Raw genomic sequence first — 14,307 nt, forward strand, 5'->3', positions numbered from 1 at the left:
AGAGACACCCCAAGGCCGGAGGGGGGAGCCCCTCGCCCGGCTGCGAGCGGGCTGCAACGCCTGGCTGCCCACGGGTGGAGGGAGCGGGCGGGTGCCGCCCTTCACCCACCTGCGGCCGCCTTTTTTTTTTTTTTTTTTTGCCTGGGGCGGCAAAAAAGCTAGAGCTGGCCCTGCTGATAAACCTGGGGAGGACTGCATTAACAAGGACATGCGCAGCTCAGGGACAGACTATTTCCCTGGCGGCATTCGAACTCTTTTCCCTTTGCTGAGACCTATTTTAGATGTTGGATTTAGTTCAAGTTAAACAGATGGCAGCTCTGTTTCTTTTTTTAAACCAATGGTCACTTTAAACTACAAATGGGAGACTCAGGTCAGAGATAAGGATGCAGCTTATCTCAACTCATTTTTTATGGGAGTAGTCTGGCCCCATTATCCACAGCCCTTTGCACTGCTGAAATCTACCCAATTCTGGGCATCACATTTCCGTTTTTTAGAGAGATCACTACAGCAATCCAACCAGCTTCTAGAAGATGCTTCTCTTTAACCTGCAAAAGCACTTAGACTAGAATTAAACCTCCAGGTGCAGAGCTCCAGTTACAGTACAATGTATCACCTTTACGGTGCCCCAGGCACTTCTACCAGCACAGCAGCTCACCGACACCACCTTAGCCCATGTCTGGCATAATCAATCCCTTAGTGAGTGGTTTCAAATATCACCCTGCATAAAGCCAGCCCAGATCCTGCAAACACAGATACGGTGCTTTACTCGCGTGAGCAGTGCCGCTTCAGTAGGACAACTCACCTGAGTAAGGCTATCCATGCCCGTCAGTGTTTCCAAGAGCAAAGTCCAAACATCTCACAGGACCACTGAGGTGAGCAATAATAATCAATGTAAATTGACCTTTTTAAACTCACTTTTCACCTTGTTGCAGTTAATACCTCTGTGATAAGGAAGCTATTTGATATTCTTGTATTGAACACTAATATTGAACCTTGCCTCTGCATCAAACATATTTTGCATCATTCACGGGGGCATAGTGGATTGTTGTGACATTAACCAAAAAGAGCACATCTTGAATATTTAATATTGACTAAAGTCATCTTTCCATACACTGCACACAAGCGACTTATCAAGACTGTCTCTGGTTTCCTTTGGGCTACAAAAGGCGGGCCTGCATCAGCAGAAAATTATCTATTGATTAAAAAGGGTTAATTCTTAACTATGACAATGAAAGGTAACAAAAGAGGAAGATGACCCTGAGTTAAGTTACTTATTTCCTTTCCCAGTGATGACCGTTTATTTCTATATTAATGAGTAGTGCACTGGCCACCGATTTCTCCGTTTGGAAAGGGTGTGCTTTTAGTTGCCCCTGTGTAAAGGCTGCGTACCTGAATGCTCCTCACATACCTCACCATACCTGGGGTATGTTCCTACTTCCACTAAAGTCAACTGGAGTTTTGCTGACATTGACTTCAATGGGAGCAAGAACAGGCCCATGCATTTTTCAAAACGGCAATTTTGTTTCCCATTGGGGCAGATCAGTGAGCAGCCCACTGCTCAATGACAACAAAAATAGTTTTTCCTCCTTTCTCGCAGTGATAGATATTACCTTTGGTTTCAAAAATCCATCCGCAGCCCATTTTTATATAAATATAATTAGACTGAACACTGGAGGTTTGTAGAAATATCCGTGAGAAAGGAACTGTGAAACCGCAACCTACAGCCTCTTTTGTTACCTAGAATGTATTGTCTGAGGACGATCACAAGATCACAACATTTAGAGGTGGATAAGTCTTATTAGATCACTGACGCCATTATTTTGAAAGGGAAGTATATAGTGTTACAATATCTCGTGTAGACATATACAAGAAAATTCATACAGGAAAAAGTGCTTTTATACCCATGTATTAAATAGATTTTAAAACCCACACCTTTTGAATATAAGTGATATTTTTCAGTCTCTCCCTGTCAGTATCTAGTCATCTTGTGTAAATAATTTTGCCATGTACAACACTGGCAGTATGGAAGCCCAGTGTGACAAGACAAAATTCATTACCTGCTTGGCAGTCAGGCTGAGACTTTTTTTTTTTTTCCCAACTGCCTTAAGGATCTGGGATGTCCAGCTCCCATTAATTGTAATAGGAACGAAGCATCTAAATCCCTTACCTGGCTTTGGAAATCACAGCTTTATCACTCAAAAATTACAAAATCTATCCCTCCTGGCTGACCCAAACACTTCTCTTTGTAGCCACTGAATAGGAGATTTCTCGTTTCACTGGCTAGAAAGCCCCCAGCCTTCTTTCCCAGAATGCAGGTGCAAACATTTATATGGAGGATCAGAAATGCACCCTTTAGGGATGGATTCTGACATCAGTTACACCAGTATAACCCTGGAGAAGTTCCACTGGCAGCTTCAGAACCTGGCCCTCAGTCTTTGACTCTGCCAGGGAAAAGTCAAAGCCATTGTAGCTGTGGTCAGAGTGGTCCTCTTCTGGAGAACTTTGTACAATCTGAAGAATTCCAAAAGGCTGGGCAGGGCAGGGAAGCAATGAAAGCTCTTCAGATGTATTTTTAGTTTAGTTTATTTAAAATGTGCTAATTTCTATGGACCTATTCCCCAAGTCAAAAGACAAAGACAATCTAGGGGGCTGAATAAGCCACTCTAATAATGATTACTAAAAGCCTACACATACCCGCTTTCACCCGCCTCCCCAAAGGGCACGGCTGTCCTTTTCTAAGATGCATATCCATAGAAAGATATTAGGTTTTGTTTCTACTGCAGGAAAGCTGTTTTTAAGCTAATGGAGATTATTACAATATATGGCCAAATCTTGCAAGCCCTCCGCATTCTGAGTAACCAGTAATTTCAATTAGGGCTTTTATCTCAGTAAAGCTACTGCCATTCTAGTCTGGCCTTTTCTTTTGATTTGAAATTTGTCATACTGCATGAAATATACAATGAAACAAAATAAGATCTTAATCTTGCAATTGTCCCAATGTGGGTAGATGCCGGAACTGTATGGAGCCCCTTTGAAATCAAGAGACCTGTTAGGTGCAGAGGTGTGCCCATGTAGAACAACTTGCAGGCTCAGGACCAAGAAAGTTGACACATTAATCTTATTGTGGTAAGATCACATTGCAGGAGTTAGAGAATTTTCCATCTCACTTCATTCAATAAGTAAATATCACAAGAAGATAAATAACTGCTTGCTTGGTAGCACTATATTTAAATTTCTTTGCTTTATTTACATATTCTTGGGGTGTCATGAGGGGATCATTGTCAGATTGTCATCTGACTTTCTGATGTTTAAAAAAATGGATACACATGATGCCTTGAGTATAGTGGCTAGTATTTTCAATGTCTAAACACGATATCACTTACTGGCTGCTCCTACTAGAAAAAAGCTTAGCATTTGATGAGTTTATGCACCCATTTGTGCAATGACTCAACTCAGGAATTGGGACTAATATTGCATGACAACACACTAACATCGAAGTCTCCCATTTTCTAAATGGCATAAACTCTGTTTTTTTACAGGTTTGCTAATTTAAGTCAGCAGAAGATGAGTCATCTGGAAAAAGACTATAAACATTTGTCCCCTAGGAATCCTATTGTAAGTTCATTATTTTAAAACCTATTTCAATATAAAATACCCAAGTAGTTTATACTTGTTGAGGTCCAGAGGTCAGGTGAGCTTTTCAGAATTTCCATCAGTTACGGTCTGGGACTGCTGGGTTTCCCTTGATTCAATAGCTCAGTTACATAATTAGAAACACATTTGCTCCTTGTTTTTTATCAGTCTGATTTGCAGCAATGTTTTATTACTTTTCAATAAAGTGTTTTATTACTTTTCAAACGAAAGGCTGATACATAATCCAATTAGGTAAAATATGCAACACATGTAAACAAAGGCTGTGGACTCTGGGGCAGATCCTCAACTGTCATAGTTCCATAGTTCCATCAGTGGAGCTGTGACAATTTACATCAGATGAGAATCTGCCCCTTTATGTCAAACTTTGATGAAATAAGAGTTTACAAGTATCCCCCATGAACCACACTGGGAGCTGGAATACATTAATGTGCTGTGCCACGTGTGTTTTTTAAATCATATTGCGTTAAAATCTGTTTACTGTGAGGTCATTTTTCAGGGCTGCTGTTGCTGTTTGTAATTCCATTTCCCCTACCTTGGGCTCCCTTGTTATCAGTATCTCAGCAGCTGAGCAGGGTGCAACCTGGTCAGTTCTTAGACAGGAGATCTTTAAGGCAAACCCAGATTGCTGCATGAAGTGGTGTTGGATTTTCATCAGGTGGTAGTCTTCCTTCTAGATACTGCTGAACTAGCATCATTCCAGAATGTTAAGGTGTTCTATGCTGCTGGAGAGGTCTGTTCTGATGAGAGGTGAAACTGAGAGCCTCACCACTTAAAACACCCATAGTAATTTTTTCAAGAGAACCGTTGTTCCCAGTGACCTGGACAAATTCCAGTGGGGGTAATTAACATTCAGTCTATCTTAAATTACTTTGTCACTTAACTGAGTGTGGTATATGACACTTCTTGTCCTAACATGTTTGTTATGTTGCTGTGTGCTATTATTCCTCTCCAGAGGCGGCTGCATTTCAGTGGTGGGTGAAGCAATTCATATATTTCACACACAGCATGTACAAGAAAGATTCTGTACACATTTACAATATCGTGACTACAGAAAGAAGAGAATTTTGTCAATAGTTTTGATATTTTATTTTTTAAAAATGTATTCCTCCTAGTTACAGATCTTTGTCATGCAAAGAAATGAATTAGAGGGTGCTGATTTCAAACATATTAACTCAATGAACTGATAATTTTAGACTATGCTATGGGATGAATACCTGGATTCATGCTCCGTTATTTTGCAGAAATACATGTTAGCCTGTCTCTTTTTTTTTCTTGAAAGAGCTAAATTAATAAAAATTAAACCCATGCCTGATTTTTAAATGTGATTGAATCTTCATTAGTTTCTCTGGCTCTGCTGATATCTGACATTCAAAGTTCTAAGTTCTATTTTTCCCTTTTATCACATCTTCCATAAATACAGGGCTGGCTCTAGGCAACAGCAAACCAAGCACGTGCTTGGGGTGGCACATTTTCGGGGGCGGTATTCTGGCCATTTTTTTTTTTTTTTTTTTCTTCAGGCGGCAAAAGCCTAGAGTCCGTCCTGGCAGCAGCAGCGCGTCGTGCATAGGGGGCACCCTGGGGCCACTGCAGTTTGCGCCGCGCGGGAGCAGCGCCCACACTTTGTGGCTGGGCTGGGCAGTCTCCAAGCGGGCGACACTCGGGCTGGGAGCCGCCCGCAGATGCCGCAGGGCGGCTGCCCCCCAGCGCCGCAGCCGGGGCTGAGTGAAGCGGCCCAAGCTGCCCAGAGACTGCGGCAGGGCGGCCAGAAGCAGCAGCAGCGGGGCCATAGAGGGCGGGGCGCTGCCGTGCGGGGCATCCCGCTCTCCGGGGCTCTGCTCCCTCTGGGACTACCCTGCCCCGGCTCCTCAGCCCCCTGCCGGGGCAGTCCCCCGGCTCTGCCCTCCCGGGTCCCAGCCGGTCCTGGAGGCGGGAGCCTGGCTGGAGGGACCCTGGGCTGAGGCGCGGCCCGGGAGCCCTGCTGCTTATCCCCGATCCTGCCAGTGCCGGACCGGCTGGAGGTGAGGGGGGAGCGGGTGGAGTCACCACTGGTGCGGGGGAGCCCAGGGCTGGGGCAGCAGGGGGTGCGGTGGGGGGGCGAAAGCCCAGCGCTGGGGCGGCAGGGCATGTGGGTGGGGGAGGGCAGTGTGGGGGGGGTGAGAGCCAAGGGCTGGGGGGCAGCCAAACATTTTTTTTTGCTTGGGGCAGCAAAAAACCTAGAGCCGGCCCTGCATAAATAGATCAAATATGAAAGTGGGTTCAGTGATTTGTCAGGAAAGTGTATGCCAACCTGGTGTTTGAACTATGAATCAGAGCAAATAAGAAAATTGGCACTGATGATCTTGTTGAGCAATAAGGTATGACAAGCATATGGTGATCGCATGAGATAATCATATGTTTGCCTGATTTTTCTCTGTGGAAAAGAAATTCCATAGAATTTTGTCCGTCATCGTAAGCCACAAATACTTTACACCGCTTTCTGATCAAAGTGCAAAATGAAATTGTGGAATTGATGCTAGTCCTCCATCTGTACCCTTTGAAAGTACATAAGATGTGAATGACAAATGGCATTACCCACTTTCAGCACATGCCTTAAAACAGATGAACTTCTGTGGAAGTTCAATTCAGAAGACCCCAATACTTAATGGGAGTGACATGAAAATTAGAATAACTATATCTCCAGGAGAATAGACTAACTGCACTGGCTGATCTAAGAGTAGCTATGACAAGTGATGATTACCTAAATGCAAGTTTTTCATTGATCTGTATAAATAATACAAGACAAGCACATTCTGTCTCATGAGCCATTACAGACCAGCTCATAAATCTGAATGAGCGAAGCTGGCAAAAACTGTCAATGACAGCAAGGATTTGATATGCAGTACGAAAAATTGCACCTGAGTGGTTTCCTCGCCACTCACTAAGTCCGACCTGGCAGAGATGAACATAATGCCAGGTAGATTGGCTTTTTAGCAATGGGAACGTGGGTAATCTAGAAAAAAACATCTGGAAACCAAGGTAAGCCTTATGGCTTTCATAGATTAGAATTGTAGGCTAGGGTGCTCTAAAGGTATTGTAATAAATGCCTGGCCACTTATGACCTCACAGTGCTCCTCTAGAGCATCACAAGGGTAGAACTTGTATCATGCTACTTTGAAACCATGCCCTCTATTTGAGGTATTAACTATAGAGGGCCTACGACACACAGTTGGCAGGTAACGATGCCACCCCACAGCAGGCAGTAGTACACATACACCCTAATCAGTTCATTCCAATGTATTTAGGACGTTACTGAGGAAGATGGAGGAGAATAATAGTGGCAGTGGAGGGCCAAAGAAATATTTGGACTGCTGAGGCAGAATTTAGGGCTTTGAGTTAGCAGTAATGATGAGCTGAGCAATGTAATGGACTAACCCATTTACATCGTCCAGGAAAGAGACATGATCTACTGGTCTGATCACATGACTGGAGGCAAGGAACCCCCCGAGTTCTAATTCTACTTCTGACCCTGATCCCATCTGTGGCAGTGGACAAGTCACTTAACTTCTGTGTGCCTCATTTTCCCCATCTATTTCTGTGGAGATGATGCCTCACACGGCTGTTTTGTAGTGAATGTTTATGAAGCTGTTTGAAGACATGTGCTATTAATAATTATTAATAAACTGAATATGTCAATCAAAATATGCACCTACTAGAAATGTTTGATTTTTTTTTCTCCTTTAGGAAGCTCTCAGACATTGGCAACCTCCTTATCACAGTGATTTAAGCTGCCCAATCTGCCTCCAAACAGCTACTTTCCCAGTAGAAACCAATTGTGGACATTTATTTTGTGGTAAGTTTTCCAGATTAGCATGCACAGTGCTTCGTAAATGAGTATGTACACCACACACATTACTGAAATCTCAGGATGTGTGTACTTGTGAATCCACTAAATCCATGGCAGTTCTGCCACTGGGAGTAGGATCACACCCATCTTTGTTAATTTGAAATCACTAGAAAAATCAACAACAACATTTCTGTTTGCCCACTGCCTTTACATGTATGAGGCTGTGAAAGGGTTTGAAATACCCAGAAAATCTTGAGGCAATAAACAGGCAACAGATACCTCTGATGCCAGTCTTATATTGATCAATTCCAGTGGAGCCCATGGGATGCACAAAAGGGTAGTAAATACAGATTGTAATATTTATGCAAAAACAAAGAGTACAAATCCCGCATTCCTATAATGTTAAAGTTATAACTTTAAACACGAAGAAACTAAGAAATGTAAAGTTCAATTTATAATGTCAATTTATAATGCACACATGGGGCCCAATTTTGATCTCCAATCCATCTATACAGCTCCCATGGAAGTCAGCTTGAATTGCCCCCGTATATCTAAGAGAACAATTGGTCTCTCTCTATGGGTATACTTTTAAAATCCACAATTCTCAATGGGATTGTTCTGGTCACATTTACACTGGTATAAAATTGAAGTAAGAGAGATCAGAATCAGGCCCAATATGTGCCATGAGGTGAGTTAAGATTACTAGGAGAGCCTCAACTTCTGGATGTCTTGACTTATGAGTGTGTAAAATGGTAACCTTAATGCTACATAAATACAAGCTTTTATATTTTCCTATTTGTTTTGAAGTGGGGGAGGGGGGAGGGAAAGCTTAAATACCAGGGTGATTCTCCAGTGCTGAACTGAATTTTTATGCTGATGTAATTATTGACTTAAAAGGAATTACGCTGGTATAAAACTGGAACAATCTATGAACTGATTTCATGATGTACTTCCATGTTTGCATAGGCAAAAAAATTGTGCAACCATTGTGCTCTGGCTGTGTAAAGGGGCCTTAAAGCAGATGTAAATTACATTTACATCCAACTGACACTTTAAGCTCCCTTGACAGTACCAGAACGGTATAAAGAGACTTTAGTGTAAATGAGAATAAGACCATCAGACACTAATGCTGTGGCAGGGGTTTTGGGGGGAGGGGGGGACAACACACCATAAGCACATGCTGAAGAGAGTGGTGGGACCATCTTTTCCTAGGACATCATCACATCCACTACTATGTGCTTTGGTAAGAAAACAGATCTCAGCAGTAGATGTGGGTAGGTGCATGGAAATGTGCTGGAAGATTTATTTTCTATTACAGAAAGACATTTTTTTCCCTAGGAAGTATCATTGTTCTGCACAGCTTGTTCAAGCACACTACCTCCATCTTCACAATAAAAAGCACAGTGCAAATAAATAATTTATCAAAATCAGGGAGCACTTCCTAGGAACCAGCCACTATATGAGAGTCTACATGGGAATACTTGAGGATTCTCCTTGTATGGGTTGGGCTGGTGTACATGCATTGCTTGATAAAATGCACATGCACACAGAAAAAGATCTTGAATTTAATCCAAGCCAGAACAAATCTGAGCAAAACATATGGCCCCAACACACGTTTCAAATAATATCAGACAAGCTGCATTATACAGATTTTTCAAATGAGGAGAAAGACGTAGCAGTGAAGAATAACATTATCATCTTTTCCTCTTACCTAGACTTATTTCCTTTTCTTTCTTTAGACTTTGTTTTCCTCCAACCGTATAATCATTTATTCTTCAAAAACATGATCGCACCCCAGTGTTGTAAAATATTTATTGATATAGAATCGGCCCCTTGCACAAAGTCCCACTCTAAAGTTTTATCCATTTTAGACATGAAAAGCAGACTATCAAAAAAGTGCAGCAAAGGCCTAAATCCGCCCTGACTGAAGTCAATGGTAAAATGCCCACTGGTTTCCATCAGAGCAGGATTAGGTCAATGCTGAGCACTTCTGATAAATCCCACTCGGACACAAAGTTTTATTGTTTTTTTTAAATGTGGCCAACCCATAGCTTTTCAAGAAGATTAACTGGAGATTTACAGAAAAATTGGAATTTATTATTATTGGTAATTCATACAGTTCTTCCCTAAGTTTTCATTTTCAGATTCCTTTTGAACCATATGTTCAGGAAGTTAGGAGGAAAACTGATCTTGAACCAATATTTTTTTCTAATTACCAATAACCACAGAGTATTTCAATGAAGCCCCGTGAACTCCCTCAAAAAGCAGTGTAGCAAACTTGATTAAAATGGGATTTGGTCTAATTTATGAAAACACAGACACACAAATACCTGAACTTCAGAGGGGTCTTTCCCTTCCTGCGATCCTTTACAAACGATTCAACAGGCAACATTTTTAATTGCCATGGGTTGCTTTTTTAAAAGCCATTGGAAGATTTGATCATGCACTGAGATCCTGTTGTCTTCAGGAGGGGTTGGCATAAAGCAATCTGCCCACATGGATCCTAGTGCAGGGTAAGGGCTTAAATGGCCAAAGCCACCTCCAGGGCCGTAGCAACAAAGAACGTGGCCCCCTCCGAACGGTGGCCCCCTCCGAACATATGTCCGGGCGGGGCCCCTTACAATGCAGAAACTGGAATGTGGTATTTATTTTGCCACTTTTAGGGGCCCCCTTCCTTGCGGGGCCCCCTCCGGTCGTAGGGTTTGGAGGGCGCTCGCTACGCCTCTGGCAACCTCTGAAATCCAACATGAAGTTTTTTCTATCTGAGCTTTGCACATGCAAAAGCTTGGAGCTGGATGCTGGGCTGCATTTATACACACAACACGGGGATTTAGATCTAGATGCTGTCTGTTTTCAAAACTGAGATTTTGCACATGCAAACAAGAAATAAAGGCTGTAAAAACAAACAAACAAACAAAAACTGCACTCAAACAAAACCAAATGTTAAATATTGCAGCCATTGTTTCAGATATTGGGGTGAGGCTCCCTTGCAAAAAACAAACAAAAAACCCCAAAAACTTTTGGGCCAAATTTAATATCCCTAATAGCATTTCTATTATATAACATCCCTAATAGCTATATACTTGATTTCATATGCACCAGGTAAAACATTGTTTCCCATGTAGCCACCCTTCTGAAGCATGATCCTAAAAAAGAAAGTATAATTACTGATTTTTTCCTAAATTGTGGGCTCTCAAAGACTTGATATTATAGGGTTGCTCAGGAGTGCCCACCGGCTGGTACAGGTTATTTTTAAGAATAAAAGAATTAAAGTGCAGTTCAGGTCTATAAAATGACAATCAAAAATGGCATTTTGGGGGTTCCACAGTTATTTTCACTGTGTTCATAGCAAATCAGATCAGTTTACAAGTGAAAAGATATTTTTCTCACGGTCAGGCTGGCAAGCAGAGCCTGGGATCTGAAAGTCAAGCTGGGCTCTTTCTGGGTTTCGAGCTGTTATATCAAATACTGCCCTCAGCAGTGCTTGTGCAATCACTCTGTCCTCAAACTGTGGCCTGAGTTATATCTGTGCAACCCTCTGTCTTCAGTGAAGTTGTGCTGGTGAAACTGAGGACATAATATAAGAACAGAGGAGTTGCCTTGATGGGCATGCAATTGGAACTTACCCTTCTGTTGTAGAAGAGGACAGAACAGAACCCAGCAGCTGTGGCAGTTCCACAGAGATGACAGCAATAGGGGAGTAAAAAAATTTTTAGTCACTAAGAGCCAGTTTCTCATCCCCTTATTCACAGTGATGAGCACCTTATTCCAAAAGTGGCCCTGTGGAGGTCAATGTGGCTCCTTTTAGAGTCAGGTCCTATTGTACTTCAGAGTCTCACCTGAAAGAAGCAGATATGTCTCTGAACACACAGAAGGAGCAGTGCCATTTTTACACCATCACTTTTCAGAGTGGCGTCTAGGCAGATACAAGGGGAGGAAAGGGGGCTAATAACTTAGATGGCCTCCCTGTAAATCCTTTTTACCTAAATATTCTCCAGACCATTTGCCTTAATATATCAATTTTGCTTTTTGTAGGTTCCTGTCTAATTACATACTGGAAACATGGTTCCTGGTTAGGAGCAATAAACTGTCCTCTCTGCAGACAAAAAGTAAGAGTAATTTCTATTCTATACATCTGCTTTTTGACAGTTAGTGAATTAAGAGAAGAGATACCAAGGGTAATATTTGTACAGCCTCTTATTTTCTAGCATCTCAAAACCCATTTAGGCTGGAATGGCACTACAGTCATTTGCCTCTATCATCTGAAGCCTGTCATATCAGGGAATGCTGTAAAATATTAAATGTGCCTCCAGTGCTTCCCCCCCATCATAGTTGTTGAATCTCTGGCATAAATATTTCATAAAACCAAGACAGAACTTCTTATCCTCATCTGACCCTTGCCAGAGGCTGCACATTATATTGAGAGAACATACACTCCTTTCAGAAGGAGAGGGTTTGCATGTAGGAAATGGACCCACTGACCTGAAACTTGGAGCCAGGCAAAGGTCATTGTGACAGAAATATTGACAGACATAATAAATTGCAGAAGAGTATTTTTCTTAATGCTGCAAGACCTGCATCGCTTTACATTCAGCTGTATAGTTCTAACGCTCATTTTTGTTTTCCATGGGAAGGTGATTCTTCTGTGTAATGCCTCTTGTGAAAATCAACAAGATAAGCCAAGCAAGCGGATTGTACGTGACATCAGAGATTACAACAAGCGTTTCTCTGGACAACCTCGACCTGTAAGTGCGGATATTTCTACATCCGCTTAATTAGCCCTATCCCAAGCTGCAGTGGGTTGAAAGAGACTGAACAGTGTAAACTAATTGGTCAGTATGGGAGTTCCGTCTTTGGGTGTTCACATTGTTTGTAGCTTTGTAAGGAAGTCGTGCCAGTTACAGCAAGGCTCAACGTTCCTATTAGCCGGGTGCCCTGCGGCAGGTGATTTTGACCAGGGTGCTTAGGTCCCGGCTCAGTCATTCTGAAAGGGAGGGGAAAACAAGTGGGGAGATTAGGTAAGGGAGAGAAAACTGAACTAGAGATGGGCCAAACTGGAGTATGTGGCTCAGTTTTGAACCCCAGGATCTTAGCCTGCCTCTAGGGGGTTTGCTTCTAAGTCAGATCCAAAACCAGAAAGGAGTTATCATCTTTCTGTTTGGAGGTGGCCAAACTCTCAGGGATGAAGCTAGCATGGCTGTTCACATTGTCTACAGTGTAAACTACCCACTGAGGCCAAAATCCCAGCAGGCCTGGAGGCTCAACGGGCAATGGGACAGCTGTGTAAGATGAAGGCTAGACGTACATGTGCTGTATAAGTCATGCTGATTCCTTGCTAGACAACATGTATTGCCTGCCCTAGGCAGCTCTTCCTTGCCTCCTGGTGGAGGGCCTGCTAATGGCTACGGATCTTACTTTAGCCTCTGGGCTGGAGGTTATTTCTTCAGGTTAATAGTTTTCCTTACTTCATTAAACCATTACAATGGCCAAGGGAAAATCCAGATATTATATTTCCTCTTGTATATTTACTCCAGGCATGGATCAGTACGTAGTTTATCAATTTAATATACTAACAGGGCAACAGAGTGTAGCAGGGGCTAGCGATTGCCTGTACCGTATGGAAAAACTAGTTAGCTTAAAGGGTCACTGGGTATCTTGGTATCATAGTACTAGGGTGACCAGATAGCAACTGTGAAAAAAATGGGACAGGGGGTCGGGGGCTATAGGCACCTATATAAGAAAAAGTCACAAAAAACGGGACTGTCCCTTTAAAAACGGGACACCCTACATAGTACCTGCTATTGCCAGTAGGGGCTCAGTCCTACAGTCCCTCTTTATATTTACCTCCCCATGCCTGGAGTTTGCCTGAGTAAAGACTGCTGGATTGGGCTGCTAAGGCCAGATTTTCAAAAGAGCGTACAGTCTCACGTTGAAGCACTCCACGCCCACACCCAAGATGACCTTTTCAAAAGAGATCAGCAGTCAATACAACAATTATGGTGGGATTTTCGAAGGGCACAACACCACACATAAGGCGTTGTTTTGAAAGTCTAGTCTCTTATTTTGGTATCTGAGTGGGAGCTGAGCTCTTCTGAAAAAATCTGTCTCTGAATCTTGGAAAATAAGTGACTAGTGTAGCTGGACTTGGACATTAGAGGTAAATCTTGCGATTAAGAAATTTTAGACTAAAAACATTGATTAGAAGCTTATCTGGTAACCAAAAAAGCTCCATGAATTAGAGTTAGAGAAAATAATATCACTTCATAACCCAATGCAACTGAATATTTAGTTTGCAGATTACCTTTATGACATGCCGCTACTCCTAAATCTTGCCTTAAGAGGAATCTTCACCCTGGGCGGTCTCGTATGGATCTTCTTCCTAAGAATTGTTGTTTGCTCCTTTGGGACCATCATGTGCTTAACTTCCCGATTTGACGTGATGCATGAATCTCTTTGTGGAATCCTTGCAGCAGTCGATGACCTAGTTGTCGTTTTCCTCCTTTTAATTTGCATGTTTAACATTTGCCAGCAAATGGAATCAGAAGGTATAAATATGGCAAGTTCTACAACTCAGACCATGCTGTCAGAATCTTGATAGACTCAAACTTCTACTTCTTCGTGAGCCTTCATCAGATTGTGTCAGGCTTCTCCATGACTCTGGGGGCAGCATGCGATGGACTGATTTTTGAAGAACATTCTAACGTTGACCTATAGTGGAGCGAGAGTCAGTACACTTGCCATGGCCAAGTGATTAATTTGTGCAAATGCTCACAAGGCTAGGTTATTAATACAGCAATGTATTTACTAGGTTCCTGCAAGGTGAAGCAGCC

At 42.4% G+C, this 14,307-nt stretch overlaps 1 protein-coding gene across 1 annotated transcript in view; it reads left to right on the forward strand.

Annotated features, from left to right (window-relative positions):
- LOC112112416 (E3 ubiquitin-protein ligase RNF170-like) overlaps positions 1-14,072 on the forward strand; it is an 18,032-nt gene extending 3,960 nt beyond the window's left edge. The window contains exons 2-6 of the mRNA XM_024208328.1: positions 3,540-3,615; positions 7,375-7,483; positions 11,513-11,586; positions 12,112-12,222; positions 13,767-14,072. Coding sequence (XP_024064096.1) covers positions 3,540-3,615; positions 7,375-7,483; positions 11,513-11,586; positions 12,112-12,222; positions 13,767-14,072 — 676 coding nt within the window. The remainder of the gene's footprint in view (positions 1-3,539; positions 3,616-7,374; positions 7,484-11,512; positions 11,587-12,111; positions 12,223-13,766) is intronic.
- The last annotated feature ends 235 nt before the right edge of the window (positions 14,073-14,307 follow it).

This window comes from Terrapene carolina, unplaced genomic scaffold (assembly GCF_002925995.2).
Source record: "Terrapene carolina triunguis isolate 2854851 unplaced genomic scaffold, T_m_triunguis-2.0 Scaffold101, whole genome shotgun sequence".
NCBI lineage: Eukaryota > Metazoa > Chordata > Testudines > Emydidae > Terrapene > Terrapene triunguis.